Here is a 16,726-nt window from a genome sequence, read left to right as displayed (position 1 = left end):
TCGTATGGGGCGCCTTCATGTTGTGACGTAGTATTTATCGAATTACGCATACAAGAACAAAACAATGGTTTTTTTAATCACTTAGAACAGCCGTAGAACTGCGCAGCTGCAGACTTATTTTGGTATTTCAAAAAACCTGAAAAAATAAGAGAGGGGTTCATAGGTGTCCTCTCTACAACCATTTGTTGAGCAAAAAGGTTGAATATTGCACATTGAAGTAGTAATTTTGTCTCCAAATAGGGCACACTACTTAATCAGTCGGTATGGGATCTATTTTTAGAACAAGAAAATTCCAGTCTAAATCTTGTGTCTATGGAACCACATTGACATTATAATTTCAAAACAATCAGTGTTGAAATGTGCAGAAAATACCAGTTCCATTGGGTTTTAGCTCACCTGATCTAAATGCTCAAGTGACTTATTCTAAACACATTTTGTCCGTCGTCCGTCTGTCCGTCCGTTTGTAAACTTTTTACATTTTGAACTTCTTCTCTAAAACCGCATGGCCAATTTCAACCAAATTTGGCACAAAGCATTCTTATAGGAAGGCAAAAATAAATTGCAAAAATGAAAGACCGATCTTTATTTAAAGTGGAGAAAACCTCGAAACTATAGAAAAAGGGAAGTGCATTTTAAAAAATCTTCTTCTCAAGAACTACTGAGTCAAATTCAATGTTATTTAGCATAAATAATCCTTTTGGAAAGGAAAATATAAATTGAAAAATTATGGTCTAATTCTGTTTCACATCTGAGTTATTACGAAAATAATTATAAAGGAAAGGCGTGTTTCAATTATTTTATAGCTTCGGGTTCGGTATTCCATGAGTCTTGGTAAAATGGGAAGACAAACCCGGGCCGGGGCAAAACAAACGGTTAGCAGTTATTAATCTGCCAATCTCATTAAAATTTTCAGGATAAGGTTACGGACCAGTAAATTTGTATTTGCTGTAAATATTGCTGCAAAACAATGCTATTTTGGAATTGACGATTGCCGATCTGCCTCGGCTTTTATTTTGCCCCAACCCGGTTTTACAGTTCAAGTACGAAGGGAATCTTTGAAACCTGCAAAATACATTGGTGCCGATTTTGTGAAGTAAATTGAGGTTATGTCAATGGGAAATATCACCTGTATTTTATAATTTTTACGTATCAAATCAAACAGAGACTTCGGTAAATCAGACAATTAACTGTTTACCTGCGCAAATTAAGCAATATCTGATGTATTAAAAAAGTACTAAAATACAATTCATTCTATCGGTAATTCGGTATGATCTTTTGCGTAATGGTAGATTAATGCATTGTGTTTTGTTGAGATGCCCAACATTTTCTCGAGTTTATTCAGTTTAAATATAGTTTAATATCGCTTTGATTCATTTTGAAAAATAAATTGTGTTCTTTATTTGTTAAAGTGCATGTTTCTTACGTTTAATTGTTTACGGTTTCTATTTACTAACCATATTTGAATGTTGAGCTTCGAATTATTAGCAAGATACAGAGATTTCTCACAATTCTATGTTTGTACACAGATCTGAGGCCATTCTTTTTTTCCATTTTAAATGCTGAATTGGAAATACCAAGTTAAAAATTTTAAACTGAATGTAACAAACTCATGTGAACAAAATATGACTCTAACCTAGCAGAATTGTTAGCTCTGTATTTTGCTTATAATTCTATCAAGCGGGTTGTCGATATCTCGAAATATGCGCTCGCGATGTAGGTTTGGGTTTCTTCTTCTTATGTAGTTGTAATAGGCGACGGCCATTTTTACTAGTTAAGACACCTGTTAAGATGTCTTAAAGTTAAGATATTTTTTAAGACATGTCCTAAAATAGGAGGGCTTCAAGAAATTGACTTAGGACTAAGACGTGTCCTAAGTGATGCCTTAAGATAGCTTCGTGAACATGCCCACTTGTTTACAATCACCAAAGGCTGCTTATAAATACCGGCCGATTTTATATGTTATTTAATCATATGGCTGCAGAGAGAGAGAGAGAGAGAGAGAGAGAGAGAGAGAGAGAGAGAGAGAGATTATAATATAGTACCGCTACTTTAATTTTAGACCACTCATTACAATATTAGATCGACCCTTTATACATATTTATGAGACTTATCTTCAATCAAGGGCAGACGAGTCTGAATTCAAGATATTTGCTGAGCAGTAAGGGTATGAAAACAACAAAATATTTTATTGCAACGCAGTTTAAAACCATAATGACATTAAATATCTATTGGAAAATGACTATACTATATGACAAATGCCTTGAAGTGAAATTAAGAGGAATAAACGTTACAATAGTGACCTAAAAAGGGCCCAAAATACGGCGTTAAGTGTTTTATCTTGTATAAAAGCAGAAAAGAACAAACAATTATATAACACCAAAATTTTTCAATGGGAAATTGTAAAATCAAAATGGAAAATAAAAAAATGGAATTAGGGTTCGTTTTTTGGTTTTTTTTTTTTTTTTTTTTTTTTTTTTTTTATAAAACAATGATTTCTCCTAAAACTACGCGCGCGGGTGAGGTTAAACATAGACCCCTTCGATATCTTTACCCCCGAGACCTGTACAGCAGCCAAAATATAGGATTCGGCGAGCGCGCGCGAGCACCCTCTATGTTTACACGCCTCAGATTGCACAGCTGAAACTCGTAGGCGGTGCGCAGTACGCCCTACGTTTCTATTTAGACACCCAATGACGTGTTGAAACAATAATTCATAGCGTTTTATGAGAATTCTAAGCTTTAAAACGGTGGCCATATGTATACTAAATTGATCTCATTGAGAAGAAAAACTCTATATTATAAAATATCAAAAAATAAATAAAGACTTTAATAAATGATAGTTTATAATTTTAAAAAATCCTAACTACAATATGTGTATGTAAAATGTATGTAAATACACTAGATCTGATGGGTAATTTGTTGACCGATTTTATTATTTATCCAACTCGTTGATGGTGTTTATATATTCGACAAACCTCGCGAATATATACACCATTTCAACTCCTTAGATTAAAAGCAAACATAAAATTAGATATCTATACTTATAAATTTAACTGCTTACACCTTTGGTATTTCAACGCATGTGAGATGATGTCCGTAAAGTATAATTGAAATTTACATGATAAGTATTTATTGTGAAATTAACTTCTGTATTTTGAATGACTTATCAAAATTTGAATGTTAGAAGTCGGTACAAGCGAGATACAGCGAAAGAAGTCGTTGTTATGCAAACAAAACTCGATCGAGTCTTATGTCATGCTGTAAATTTTGAATTTACCGGGTGGCAGTAAATACAAAATTTACAACATGACAACAGAAAGAAAGGGCACTTTCTTTGACACTTGTGGCAAGCAAAATAAAGTGATTCAATGTGCTCATAAGCTATTTCATCAACAGCAAATAGCGACATTAGATTGAAACTACTTAAAGATTAAGACATTTTTTCCAATAAACTACGAAATGCCTGTGCCAGAATAACTGCTTACACCTTTAGTATTTCAACACATGTGAGTTGATATCCGTAAGTAAAAATTGAATTTTATCTGATAAGTAATTATTGTAAAATGAATTAAAAACTACTATCATTTTCGATAAACCAGCCCCAAATTGCAAAGGTGGACACGCTTTGGCGGATCCAAGTCAGTAGGAATTTGCATCAAAATATATACTTTGAAATAATGAAATAATGTTGTCAATGATTACGTAATGGTCTACATAGAAATTGAGATTTGACAAATGTTGAATAAATAAAATGAACCAATTCGTTTCTTGAAAGCGCGATTTTAGCTTTGGATAAGAGAACGGGGTGCAGAAAAAAACCGCGGGTTGACTAATTTACATCATGGCCGAAACAGTACGGCGAGGTACATGTAATCAACCGGGCAGATACTTTGGATGACGACTTTGGTTCGTTTAAAATATGACAATAGCAAACCTTTTTTATACCGCGACACGTTGGAATAAATGGTTAATTCCCGCGCTTGCGCGGGATATCATCTAATGGACTTGAGCTTTGTTATAAAAAAAAAAGAAGTCTGACCTCTGTAATTCGCTTGTAACTCGATATTTCACTTCTCATTTTGACATAACATTGTAAACATCCATATTTACCATTATAGATAATTAAGATGGAGTTATAAATTTTGAAAAGGGCTTCGAGCTCAAATCGTGTCTATATATATTAAGTCACTTTAGGGTTTCCATTGACACCGGTTCAAATTGCAGTGAACAAGTATATAGCAATTTACATGTACATGTACCCTGATACCAAGTGTTCAGATATGATCTTACTAGAATCTTTTCTTGATACCGCTTTTATTATGAACATGGGTGAAGGCTGGCACCACATAGAGATAGGATATTGTTTATCAATTTTTGATTATGTCATCATAAGTATAGTTTGGTGCAGAAAAATCTTGATCCCATGCGTCTTATGTTGATGCTTTTGACTCGGGCTGTGCAACCCCTTTTCCGAGCAATGCCCCTCCTTTTTCAAGATAGGTTGCCGGCCAAACGAGAAAATCAATGATTTTACCATCTCTTGTGTAATGTTTAAGCACAGACTTGTTAAAGCAATTTCCTTTCTTGTAGCTGAAATCTAGATAAACTGGAGGACTCTGAATAGCCATGTACCAACAAATTTCCAGGCATTTGCAGGTATAGTTTGTTAGGTAGTCTTTTCTTTTATTATAATACAGCTTTCCGTATGTTGCTGCTTTGCGTTTCACTTTCTCTTCTTCACAGCTACCTTCACTGCCGTCCTCAGCCTCTTTATTTAGCCAATTCTTTTCAATGAAGTAATCCTATTGTTAAAGATAAAAACAATATGTCATAGATATCAGACGAATGCTTAGCTCTCTAATGTTTTGCCAAAGGCGTGTTTTGTACTTAACAAATCTTTGTTATGTCATAAATCCAAATCTTTGTACTGTCTTTAATCGTTTTTTTGTCCAAGATAGAACATATGGAAAATATTGCCATGTACAAATTTCGATTCCCAATAATCTAAATTTTTGTAAAGGTCAGGTTAAAGATTTTACTTTTACTTATTTTCTTTCTCAGTGTCTGAATATGATTTTTGATTAAGAAAGGCTGATGTTAATTGTTAGGTCCAGGTGTTGGTTCATATCATTTGGTTGCTTATCTAATTCCATGATAGTAAAAACATCAAATGTCATAGGGGGTTCAGATAATTAAATTTCATCACATGTCATATTTATATTGCTAAAATCACGTCCATGCATTAAAAGGGGATTAATTTTGCTATGTAAGTTACTCAGGGATTTTACTTAGGTGTCATGGTATGAGCTATTATTTTTTTATCATCTTACACATGTAATAAAATTTTTGTTTTACATACTGTTGAAATTCTTATGTACATTAGTCGGAATCGGACAGCCGTTCCGATATATTTCTGACAGATGTTAAAAAGGGGATTGGACTTTGCTCAATTTTACCATAGAGAGGACCATCGCCCGAGTGTGTACCGTGGTCTTAGTAATCGTCCCGAACCTTTCTGGACTAGATATCACTGGCAAAAATCCGTATGAAACATCCCCAAAGGGTAACAATTGTCATGTACAAATTTCGTCAATCCCCCTAGACTTTAGCTTTGCCCAAGATTTATATAGAAGCGTTTAGAATAGTTGAGAAACGCAAATATGTACATTTTCCTTCCTCAGCTGGTCAAAGTACTATAGTATTTTGGTCGAAATCTACCTGTACGTGAAAGGAGACAAATGTACATCGCTACGCTCAGATGTAAATTTTTAAAAGTTTTTCAATATTTTAAAAAAGTACATGTGTACATTTTCCTTCCTCAGCTGGTCAAAGTACTATAGTATTTTGGTCGAAATCTAACTGTACGTGAAAGGTGACAATTGTACATCGCTTCGCTCAGATGTAAAGTTTTAAAAGTTTTTCAATATTTAAAAAAAAGAGTTTGGGCTTATTGCAGCTTATATCCACTTTCCTTGAATGTTAAGCGGATCGAAGTCAATTGACCCCCCCTTCCCCATTTGGGTTAAGCACCAGTGCATCGCAGGTTTATTCTCAACGTAAGCCAATGCTCGTTCTTAATTGGACAGTCCAAATTCCTAGTTCCAAATACACCTACCTTATATCGAGCAATTCGGAGTAAAATTTGAAAAACTGTTTAATGTCACAAACATAAACCAACTTACCAATATTTGTAAACTATTAGATACTATATTTGAGAGAGTTAGCTCTCTTGGTTAAATTATATCTGTTATCCCTTCATCATGCCTGTACCATTGATTTTCATGTATTATATATATTGTAGTTTGTACATACTGTAAAAAAATAAAACATTTACCACATCGTTTGTTTATGGGGTCATCTCAAAGTTATGGGATTTTGCTTGAAATGTATCAATTTTGCACATTATTTACATTTTTTTTAACTTCTGCCCTAGGGATTTCTTTATCTGTTCTACACATTAAAGTTATTGCTAAAAGGCATCAAATGGTGAAATAAAAAACCCTTTTACCTCCTGGTTTGTTCCAGGGGTCTTATCAAAGTTGATTTTTGTATGCCCAATTTCCCAGATTTGTCAGATAACGGCTATTTTTTAATTGATAAAGGCGGAAATGGTGATCTTTAAAGTATTATTAGAACATTCAGATATATTTAAGTAATAAATAAATATATAACATCACATAATAATGGTCATTAATATAACATACATGTTACTGTCTTGAAATATATGAATTAAGCTATATTTAGGTGGGTTAAGAAAACGTGACAGAGGGCTAGGCTTGCAGAACCCTCTTCACGTTTTCGACCCAAGCCCAGATATAGCTTAAACTTCGAGACATTTATGTTTATTCCACAATATAACATTAATTTTACGCATCAAACTAGCTATTTTCAACAAATTTCGCTGAATATCTGCAGTTGAAACTATCACGCCATGGCGTTAACCAAGCAAAAAGATGACGTCACAATACAAATGAAACGCTGCGCGAAAGCGTGCGCACTCGTTCTGTACTCGGCCTCGTTAAGTATAGACTGCGATACCTGCCTCATTGACGTATGATTTATTTTTAATTTTTTTTAATATAGAGATTTTATGTATATATATTAGCAAGAGCCATACTTTACTGTCATATCGATCCATTTTAAAGCTAATTGTGCATGCATGAGTAGGGAGGAAATAAACAATAGGACATTTTGAAATAAATAAAAAGGAATAAAATGAAAAAATAAACAGTTAACAAAATTATGTAGATATTGCATATTGTCAAACCATTAAAAAAAGTGGGAAATTACACACCTATAAACAGGTACCGGTCTCTCTCTCTCTCTCTCTCTCTCTCTCTCTCTCTCTCTCTCTCTCTCTCTCTCTCTCTCTCTCTCTCTGTGTGAAGGGGGTTGCGCTGTATGTATCATAACCATTAAAATAGGTACCTTTGGCATACTTTTTGTAGAACAAAACTCTCTCAAAAATTCTTTGATATGTTCGTTGATACCTAAATAAAACTATAAAATGACAATGATGCAAGGTATGTGTAATTCTTGCTGCGCTCGCCAGAACGGTAGCACCGTAAAACATATTACACGATTTGCTATAGTAAATTAGGAATGGTACATCTCTTTTTTCATGACGTTATTATTTCTATATAATAGTCAAATTGCAAATTAAACCAAATGTATATATTGCATATTACTTCAATATCCGACAGAGTAACTCGATTGGTTAAGACGATAAATGAGGATTTGTTACGTCACAAGTTCAAGTACATGTACGGGTTAGAACAATTTTATAAGATATACAATTTATTGCCAAATGTTGTACATAAGGGTTTTAAAACAATGACTTTTAAAATATCTCAGCGTGTCCATTTCACCTTAATTAAATCCCCAAAGGGCAATATTAAAAATACATGTGATTCAATATAAATTTTGTTTTGTGTTATTTTAAAAAACCTCACCTTTTGTACCCTTTTTGAAGAATATTCTGCAATCGCTTTCCTCATTTCATGCAGTTGATGCATTTCCCCATTTTTGAAATATGTGTTCTGCAGCTGAAACAAATGAATAAAATTCAATGCAAGTATCACACTTGTTGATGATACACAGTACAATGTCATGTACTTTGTAAAATACTGTACAAGTCTCTAAACACTGTAGCAATCATTTGTTTATCATCTTATATTTACATTTTCCAGTGCCTTTGCCTGTGATAACACTACGTATCGATTTTGTACTATATAACCCATAATACAAATGACGCCAAATCGAGGCTCCAGCGGGGTTTGCTTATTAATATTTAAATGTCTAATCGTACAATGGCTTAAAATTATATAAATATAAGTAATAAGGAATCGTTTTTTGAATATTATGAGATGATAATTCCGGCCGGGGTGTGATCAAATCTATCATAAAGCCCTTCGGGCTTTATTGGATTTGATCACGCCCCGACCGAAATTATACCCTCATAATACTCAAAGAATGATTCCTTATTCCTTATATATAATTGTCATATTTAACAAGAAATGTATGTAAATGAAAAACTAATAGTAATTAGGAAACACATATCAGTTTTTATGTTTGAAAGAGGACGAACACATCCCATGTACATGTAAATAGGCTTTATCACTTGAAACACTTACATCAGAAATTCAAATTTTTTAAACAGATTTTGAAAATTCTATACGTAGAATGTCAAATCGCCACATGTATAAGATCAATAGGCTGGTGTATACATTTTTCATCAAAGATACATGTATGTACAAAGTTTTTTAAATACGCATATGTTATCCTCGAAAAATGGAGGGAAAATTCAGCCACAATTCAATGCAAATTTCCATAGGAGGTAAACTTTGGTGGTCATGTTAAAATTGGGATGTTGTCTAGACCTAAAATGAAGACATTTGAGTAACAACAAAAACAAAAATCAAATTATTCATTTTCATCTAAAAATTTAATTCATATTAATGAAGAATTCAACACTTTTTCACCAACGTTTTTTTCTTTGCTTTAAATTTATATACACATAATGTTGACATTTGGAAGATTTGCACTGAGTAAGAGTTATCTTCCGTATTTTCTTTGATGAACAGAATATGTATTAGCAAATTTTAATGAAAATTACCACGTATTTGTATTATCGTTTCTGTGTTTATTGATGCGAATATGATATTGTGGAAACATAATTAAAGATCCTCCCGTGATTTAGCTTGAATGTAATGCGCAAGATTGTAGAATAAAAAAAAACAAGATGACTTCCGGATTTTTTAGAGGAATTTTCGTTATTTATTAATTAGCAAAGCTTGTTTGAGAAAAAATAAAAACAAATTGGTAATCTTCAAGTACCAATGATGTTTAAAATATATAAAACAAAAGACAGTACTCTTCCGATTTCTCTGTATTAAAGCCCAAAAATTCGAGTCTATTATTTTAATATAGTAGTATAGATAATCAATTAAATCCCACTAACTATGTACACTTTATAATCAAGTAAATTTTACTCGAGATACATGAATATTAAAGTTGTTTAAGGAAAGACTGAATAAGAGGCGAAAGTTGAAATAATATTTGTGTGTCGCGGTGTGAATTTAATCATATTTGAAAAACATTTCCGATACAGAGTGAATGCTCCACCAATCGCAATTTCTCGGGCTTTTTCGGGAACCAGAATAAACAACCTCGAACATATACATATGGGCTATATATAAAAAGTAAATCAACATTTCTTTAAATATTGCCAATATCTACCTTCTGTATTTCAGAGGTTCGGCACATCAAAAACGAAGCAATGTTATTGTCAGCAGTGGAGACACAATAGTTGTAACAGTCCTATTGGAAAAAAGATTAAAAACGATTTGAATGATAAAACATTAGATTTTGCAGGAGAGAAAAAAACAAAACAAAACAATCGGTGTACATCTTACTTTGACTGTCTCTAACATAGTTTGAATAGCGTCATTCTCTTCCATTTTGCACTCATTACAAAGAATATCCAACGATGAGGTCCATTCTTTATCATAAATCTCATTAAAGTGTTCGATGATTTTCATTGGTCTGTTTGGGTCAGACAAATCTGTGATGTTCGGATTATTATCTTTCAACTTTGCACCAGCAAGTTTACTTAATCTATTTAGTTGAAATAATCTCATTCAGTAATTCAAATACATGTATTGTTATAAACCATTATAGTTTTAGTAAAATCCTATCACAAAGGAACAACTGCTAAACGCCCATCAGCTGGCATCCTATAATGCAATACTGAGCCAGAAAAGTCACGACAATTTTAATTTCTTTTTCTTGTGTTGTCAATCGATTAATTCTCAGTAAAATAAAGACAATCATATTTGTGAATTGCTTAAGTGAAATAATGTTTGGCGCATTCGGGATTATGATAAAGAAATGGATTGTTAGTAAACCTAATAGTGTGACAAAATATCAGTTTCCAATAACTGAAATAAAAGAATGAAAGAAAATTGTGGATTTTTTTGGTGAACTAACAATGCCATTTTTACTGATTCCTAAGGGGGAGAATTTTAGAGTGAGATTCCACCTCACAGGTGACAAACCTACTTTAAGATAGCAGGGGAGGTTGGGTAGAGAGGGATAGATACATTGTATGATATTGGTTAAGCCGGCATATGATGTACATGTTCACAAAGGTGAATCGTTACCTGTTTAGTAACTCCTCGCGATCTTGTTCCAGTTCTTGAATGCGCTTTCTAGAAGTTTTTGTCTCTCTAGACAGATGAAAAAGTAAGTTTTATTATTTGAAATGTTCTTAGCAAATGATTTGTTTGCCATCGGATGTATGATGGAAAGTGCTAATCGAAAATGTGGCTGATTTTGGATCACCCACTATTCTTTTGTTGGGTATCTCGAATTTACTGTCTGCAAATTTAGACAAAAATGTAACATTAAAAGCACTTTCAATCAACTTTAATTAAAATTGCATGAAATTATTTCGGCAGTACTATTGTTATTTTTAAAGTTTATTATATTTTCTTTATTTTTCATTTTCAGTCACTTATGACAGGCGTTTAACATCGGTCTCATTTGGCTGTCAATGGAAGATGTTTACTGCTATATATTCCAAGAATAAATAACAAACATTAACAATTAAATTTGTTCACATGTTCTTCTCCATTTCGTGAGAATTACACCAAATAATATAACTACCCTCGGTTTTATTGGCTACTTAATGTTTGTGTAGTAGTTTATTGAAAGGTACTGTAGCGTGCGTTTGACGTAAGATTTTAAAAGATTGGTGCGAATGTTTCTCAACTTGTTGCAATACTGCTGTTGTCATAGGCAAAATCCCATCGTGTGCCCTGGACCGGTAAATGCCCGAGTAAAAATAAACTGGCGATTTCGAGAGAATAATGACGTATATATCTCCGCTATTTTAAGACCCATCAACTTGAAATTCGGCATGAGTGTATCTCATACATTACTTTTCTGAAAAATACATGCATATTGCAAGTGTTTTAAAAATTGATTGATTTATTAGGCTTTTGAAGCGAGCTGGTAGTTTTTTATCTGGGTCTGAGTTCGACCCCTTTCTTTATTTATGGTTTGTTACAACGCACTTTGAAAAATTACGCAGTTTCAAAAAAAATTTCAAAGTGCGTTAATTTTGGGACCAAGTCAACGCACTTTGAAAAAAATATTTTTTTTTTCAAAGGGCGTTGATATCGTCGATATTAACGCACTTTGAAAAAAAAAATGTTCATGGTGTAGTGAAAATAGTTGATAGTTTTATATACAATAAACGATTGTTTTAACCGTGTTTAGCTAAATGTGATATATTTAAAGAAGAACTCATTGCATTCTCAGCTAACTTAATAAACAGTTTCTAGATGAGGATTTTTTCTTTTCCCATAAGACAATATCGACAATTTACACAGAAAAAAAAATCGGGAGGTTTGAATTATCCAAATATGACATAAACTTCATCGCTTATCAACTGCATTTTCCTTTTTTTTTTTTTTTTTTTTTTTTTTTTGAATATGCAGCAAATTTACCTCTTATCTGGTATATCGGGCTATGCCCGAACAAATATGACTTATATATAAATGAATGATGGAGATCGTTGTATAATATATTTCAACTGGCTTATTGCAAATATGATGTGAAAAAGGATACCTTAGTTCTGTTTATCAAAAACAATATGATCTTTTGGAAGATCAGTGCGAGAAAATTAACCCACATCCTAATGCTAGTTTTTAAGTTTATAATTATTCAATGTTCGTTAATGTTAATACATGTATTCTTTTATTGAAGTGATTTATTTGATTATAATACGAAAAGAGGGTTACTGAAACACATAGAATCTTTAACATACCAATGGAGAAATTATTGTTCGGCCAGCTTGTTTTTTCAATAACACTGCATGTACTTATACAGAACACATTTCTTTTTCCGATCTTAAATGTTTACTCAAAGTTTCTGAAGATCATATGTTTTGGAAGGAAAAATGAGAGGTAGAGGACCTTCTTCTTGTAATCAGTTAAATGATGCACTGGTATTTGACCTGTATCTTTGGTTAACCCATACCCCCACCCCATTCCCGTTCTCAATATGGTAAATTAGATTAACCTGCGTTAACAAATCATCATACTATCAACAAATTAGAAATTCAATTCCAGAATTTGTGAAATAGAAATATTTTTTCAAAGTGCGTTAATATTGTCGATACTAAAAAATGTTGATGTACCTTCATAACGCACTTTGAAATTTTTTTCAAAGTGGGTTAACATGGTCCAAAATTTAACACACTTTGAAAAAAAAATTCAAAGTGCGTTGATTTTGTCCAAAATATAACGCACTTTGAAAAAAAATTTCAGAGTGCGTAATTTTTTCAAAGTGCGTTGCCACAATGGTTACATTGAAATTTATGTTAAAACGGGCATGGTCCCTGTGCTATTTCGTAAACGTCCGACATCATATGCAATGTCAATGTCAAAGACTAAGTTCAGATAAAAAGTTCTTGATTAAATATTCTTATTCTATCTTATTCTATCTAAAAAAAAAACCCGCAGATGCCATACAAAATGTTGTAGATTTTCTATTATCAATAACGGCACATGTGTAAATTCGCAACATTTACAGTAACTGCTTTCTGGTTTAAATGTATATTAACATTAATTATTACATTTTTAATAATCATTTATGTCGAGGCAAGGAATTAAAGAAAATTATTGGGTACTGTAGTATCTAAACAAAGATATTTTGACAAAAGACAAAAAATAGGAGAGGGATTCTAATTAAAAGGTTCTGGCTGCTCCTTTTGAATTTTGAGGAAAAAAAATAAATGTCGCTGGCATTGAATTAATATTTCTTACTCACTTTGTTTCTTTCCTTCCCAAATCGTGAAGTCTTCGTTTTATATCATTGAACCATTGAAGTTTGGACTTTTTGTCCTCTTCCTGACATTCATGTATCGAGGCCGGGGGTTCTATGTCTTTACATTCAATGTCTGATCGGAGAAATTTCTCAACAATATCCATCGTCTCTGCTTTGAATTCAATGTTTCTGGTGCGAAATAAAATAAAGTTATTAGATCATGATTCAGTTAAAATGCGATCATTTAGTTTGACCTTTCTGCACCTAAAATGCAATTTTAGCCTGATAAGGATTTGTTGTCAGTAGTTTTGATTAAGCGAACTTATATTTTCAAATATTGTTTTTAATTATGCACAATGGTCACACTGAATAGCGGGATTACGAAAAATATTATTTATGAGGCTGCATAAACTTTTTTCTGACCTTTATGTACTTAGAATAGACAATATCTAAAATAGTTACAATTTGATTTGGAATAAAAACTTTTTGAATATCAAGAATTGTATAAGATTCATCCAGTTTGCCTAGATATGTATTCAGTATCATTTTGACATAATAAAACACGGGAGCCAGTGATGTAATTTTTAGATAATAGGGCTTCAAAAGTAAAATTCTTTAAGAATTTGACTTAAAAAGTTTAAATTTATATTTTATATTTTTAGACATTTTATATTAATCGGACGATTTTACAGTAAACGTCTATCACTCTCTCAAGATTTAATTTTGAACATGTCACACAGAACCTACAGAATATGTTACAAACCTAACAAATGTTAAAATAGTGAATAATGAATAAAGTATAATGAAAAGAAAAGTATAAAGAACCTTCTGCACGAGAAAATAGTTCCCCCCAAAACTTGTTTATTTCTTTAATTCAAATAAATTGTTGTGCAATTATGAAATATTAATCTTTCTGTGATGAATAAATAAATAAAGCATATTCATTTTAAATAAAATGATCATCAATGCAATCAAAACGTGAGAAGATTTTCTACATGGCAGGTAGGATGATATATTGCTGTTCATGGTAAAATTAATTGTATGTAAAGTCATGCTCAGCTGAAAAATTAACTAAATGGTCAATAAGATTCTTCATTAAAGTGATCTATATTCCATATAAATGTTACAATAAATGAATGAATCTTTTGGTTTTTTATATGAAAGATATTGTAAATTGTAATAATCAAATATTAAAAACCAAGAAAAAATAAAATACAATACAATACTTGACCGGCATTTATTCATTGCCATGATAATAATCTTTGAATGCATTATTTGAGCCGTTTATGATTTAATAATGATGAGATAAATTTTGGTGCTTAAACAAGAGATCATAGAAAACATGAAAATAAAATAAGGAGATTATTTCAAATTCACATATCAAAGATCAGAAAACTGCTTACTTCACATAATGGTCTTTAACAATTCTACAATATTCTTGATCTGATGTTTTTCGTTTCTCGTTTCTGAAAAGATTTCGATAAGTCCTTTCGAAGCATTAATTACATGTACATGTAATTGCATCATCGGAAACCAACGATCGAATGAGGGTTTTCGACGATGATGTATTCATTAGTGAAAAAAAATCCATTTGTGGAGGGGGAAGTTAAATATAAACAATACATATAGAACTGATGTTATTTGATTCAGCTGGGTATTGTATGGTTTTTCAGTTACTTCCGGGCTGTTGGGTATGTTAGTAGGTTCAACCTTTTGAGATACCACTCGGCAGTGAATCCACTGTAGCAGAGTCTGACAAAACCGTCTCCATGCATTGGCTGTCGGTGAGTTTTTCAGCGATTTGAAGACGTACAAGTGTTATGTCATGTTGAAATACATTGTAGCTGTTAATCAATATTTACATTTTCAACTGCCTTTGTCTGTGATAATATTATGATTCATTTTTTAAGCCTACAACTCAGTAATTTCATAAAAACGGGCGTATCTTATAGCATTACCAAAACACACTATTGGCTGCGCCGCATGGTAATACATAGCATGTGCTTCATGAAAAAAACATAGTGATTTAAACTGTAGAAATTGGAAATAATATAAGAATCATTCTTTGAATATCATGAGGTGATTATTTCAGTCGGAGCGTGGTCAAATCTATCGTAAAGCCATCCGGGCTTTATTGGATTTGACCACGCCCCGACCGAAAGTATCACCTCTTAATACTAAATACTAAAAGAATTAGAATTTCCTATTCCTTAATAAAATATATTGAATGGTCTCAAGACGTACAATATATATACTTGGAGTTCTTGGAATTTCTTAGCTTTCTTGGAACCTTTGAAAGAAACCTTTGTAGAATCGTGCAGAATATCTATCCAATTCACCAATGATAAATCCTCTTCCTTCAGAAAACTATAAATAAATGCGTGCTTGTATGTTAGATATGACAGGGAAAAGAGAGAGAGAGAGAGAGAGAGAGAGAGCGTTAAATTTGCTCCTTTGCCTTTTCCGCATAAAATTCCAGTTATATTTTATATTCGTAGCAAGTGGACCAATCACTGTTTGCAAATTTGGAGGGATAATCGGCCAGGAGTCGTGAAAAGATGATAAAGTGTTTACTACAGACTTCGTCGCGCAGACGTTTGTCAAGTACTCCAAGAAAGAAACCATCCATTCCATTGGAACACTGGAAAAGAAAAAGTTTTTATTCTTATCTATAGTACATCTATAGTACTACATGTAAATAAAATAATGGAATCGAATTTTTTAGCTTTAATACCGGTAAATCAAGAGAAAACTGTCACTTGTATTAGATAATTTATTATTATAAATTTTGTACCAAACTAACAATTCCGATTGGGACATATTTCTCCGAAAAAAATGGCTGTACGACAATATGAATTTGTATTGCAATAATATGAAATAAAAAATATGTGTATAACTTGTAACTAAAAATTGTTGAATAATGCTAAGAAAGTTTTTAAAGTATGCGATTTGTATTTTCTGTTTTGTATGACATCGGGTGTAAAATTGTCTTTCAAAATCACGTTCAAAATAAAAAGCGGTATATAGCTAAAAGTAGCACAGAGTGAATATATAAGGTTGGTTAAAGCTCAATTTTACTTTTTTCCAGACTAAGTAACTACTCTAGTTTCTTACCATGCCTATTTCCAGCAAAGGAACCAACACTAACTTGCTTTAAACATATCAATCCGCTTTACGTTAATATAAATATCTAAAGATTTTAAAACAAAGTTTTAATGCTCTTCATAAGTTCATATCCCCGTTCTTCAAAATATGTCAAGATTTGCCATTTAATTTCTGAGAAGTGCTTAATTTTATTTCCCTTTATTTTGGATTTTCAGAGTCATCTCAGATGGTGCGAATTATTGGTACCATTGGTCCGCCAGATACATGACTAGATAAAAGGAGGGTACTC

At 32.3% G+C, this 16,726-nt stretch overlaps 1 protein-coding gene and 1 long non-coding RNA gene across 7 annotated transcripts in view; one reads left to right on the top strand and one right to left on the bottom strand.

Annotated features, from left to right (window-relative positions):
* Positions 1-2,825: 2,825 nt before the first annotated feature.
* LOC105348338 (uncharacterized) overlaps positions 2,826-16,726 on the bottom strand; it is a 33,058-nt gene continuing 19,157 nt past the window's right edge. For 4 of the 6 annotated variants that reach the window (XM_066076354.1, XM_066076355.1, XM_066076357.1 and 1 more), the window contains 10 exons: positions 15,791-15,973; positions 15,577-15,699; positions 14,736-14,798; positions 13,336-13,521; positions 10,662-10,727; positions 9,915-10,116; positions 9,739-9,819; positions 7,953-8,045; positions 7,429-7,500; positions 2,826-4,802 (listed from right to left, as the gene is read on the bottom strand). In XM_066076354.1, coding sequence (XP_065932426.1) covers positions 4,431-4,802; positions 7,429-7,500; positions 7,953-8,045; positions 9,739-9,819; positions 9,915-10,116; positions 10,662-10,727; positions 13,336-13,521; positions 14,736-14,798; positions 15,577-15,699; positions 15,791-15,973 — 1,441 coding nt within the window. In that variant the 3' untranslated portion in view covers positions 2,826-4,430. Of the gene's footprint in view, positions 4,803-7,428; positions 7,501-7,952; positions 8,046-8,770; positions 8,880-9,738; positions 9,820-9,914; positions 10,117-10,661; positions 10,728-13,335; positions 13,522-14,735; positions 14,799-15,576; positions 15,700-15,790; positions 15,974-16,726 lie in introns of those variants that run through there. The other 2 variants (XM_034446366.2, XR_010711074.1) reach the window with 2 other exon arrangements.
* LOC136272973 (uncharacterized) lies at positions 4,553-15,966 on the top strand. The gene is made up of 3 exons (XR_010711075.1): positions 4,553-4,656; positions 15,006-15,116; positions 15,831-15,966. It is a non-coding gene; the product is annotated as an uncharacterized lncRNA (long non-coding RNA).

Source organism: Magallana gigas, chromosome 2, assembly GCF_963853765.1.
Source record: "Magallana gigas chromosome 2, xbMagGiga1.1, whole genome shotgun sequence".
Taxonomy (NCBI): domain Eukaryota; kingdom Metazoa; phylum Mollusca; class Bivalvia; order Ostreida; family Ostreidae; genus Magallana; species Magallana gigas.
The sequence above is the reverse complement of the archived record's forward strand: the minus strand, read 5'-3'. Positions and strand labels throughout refer to the sequence as shown.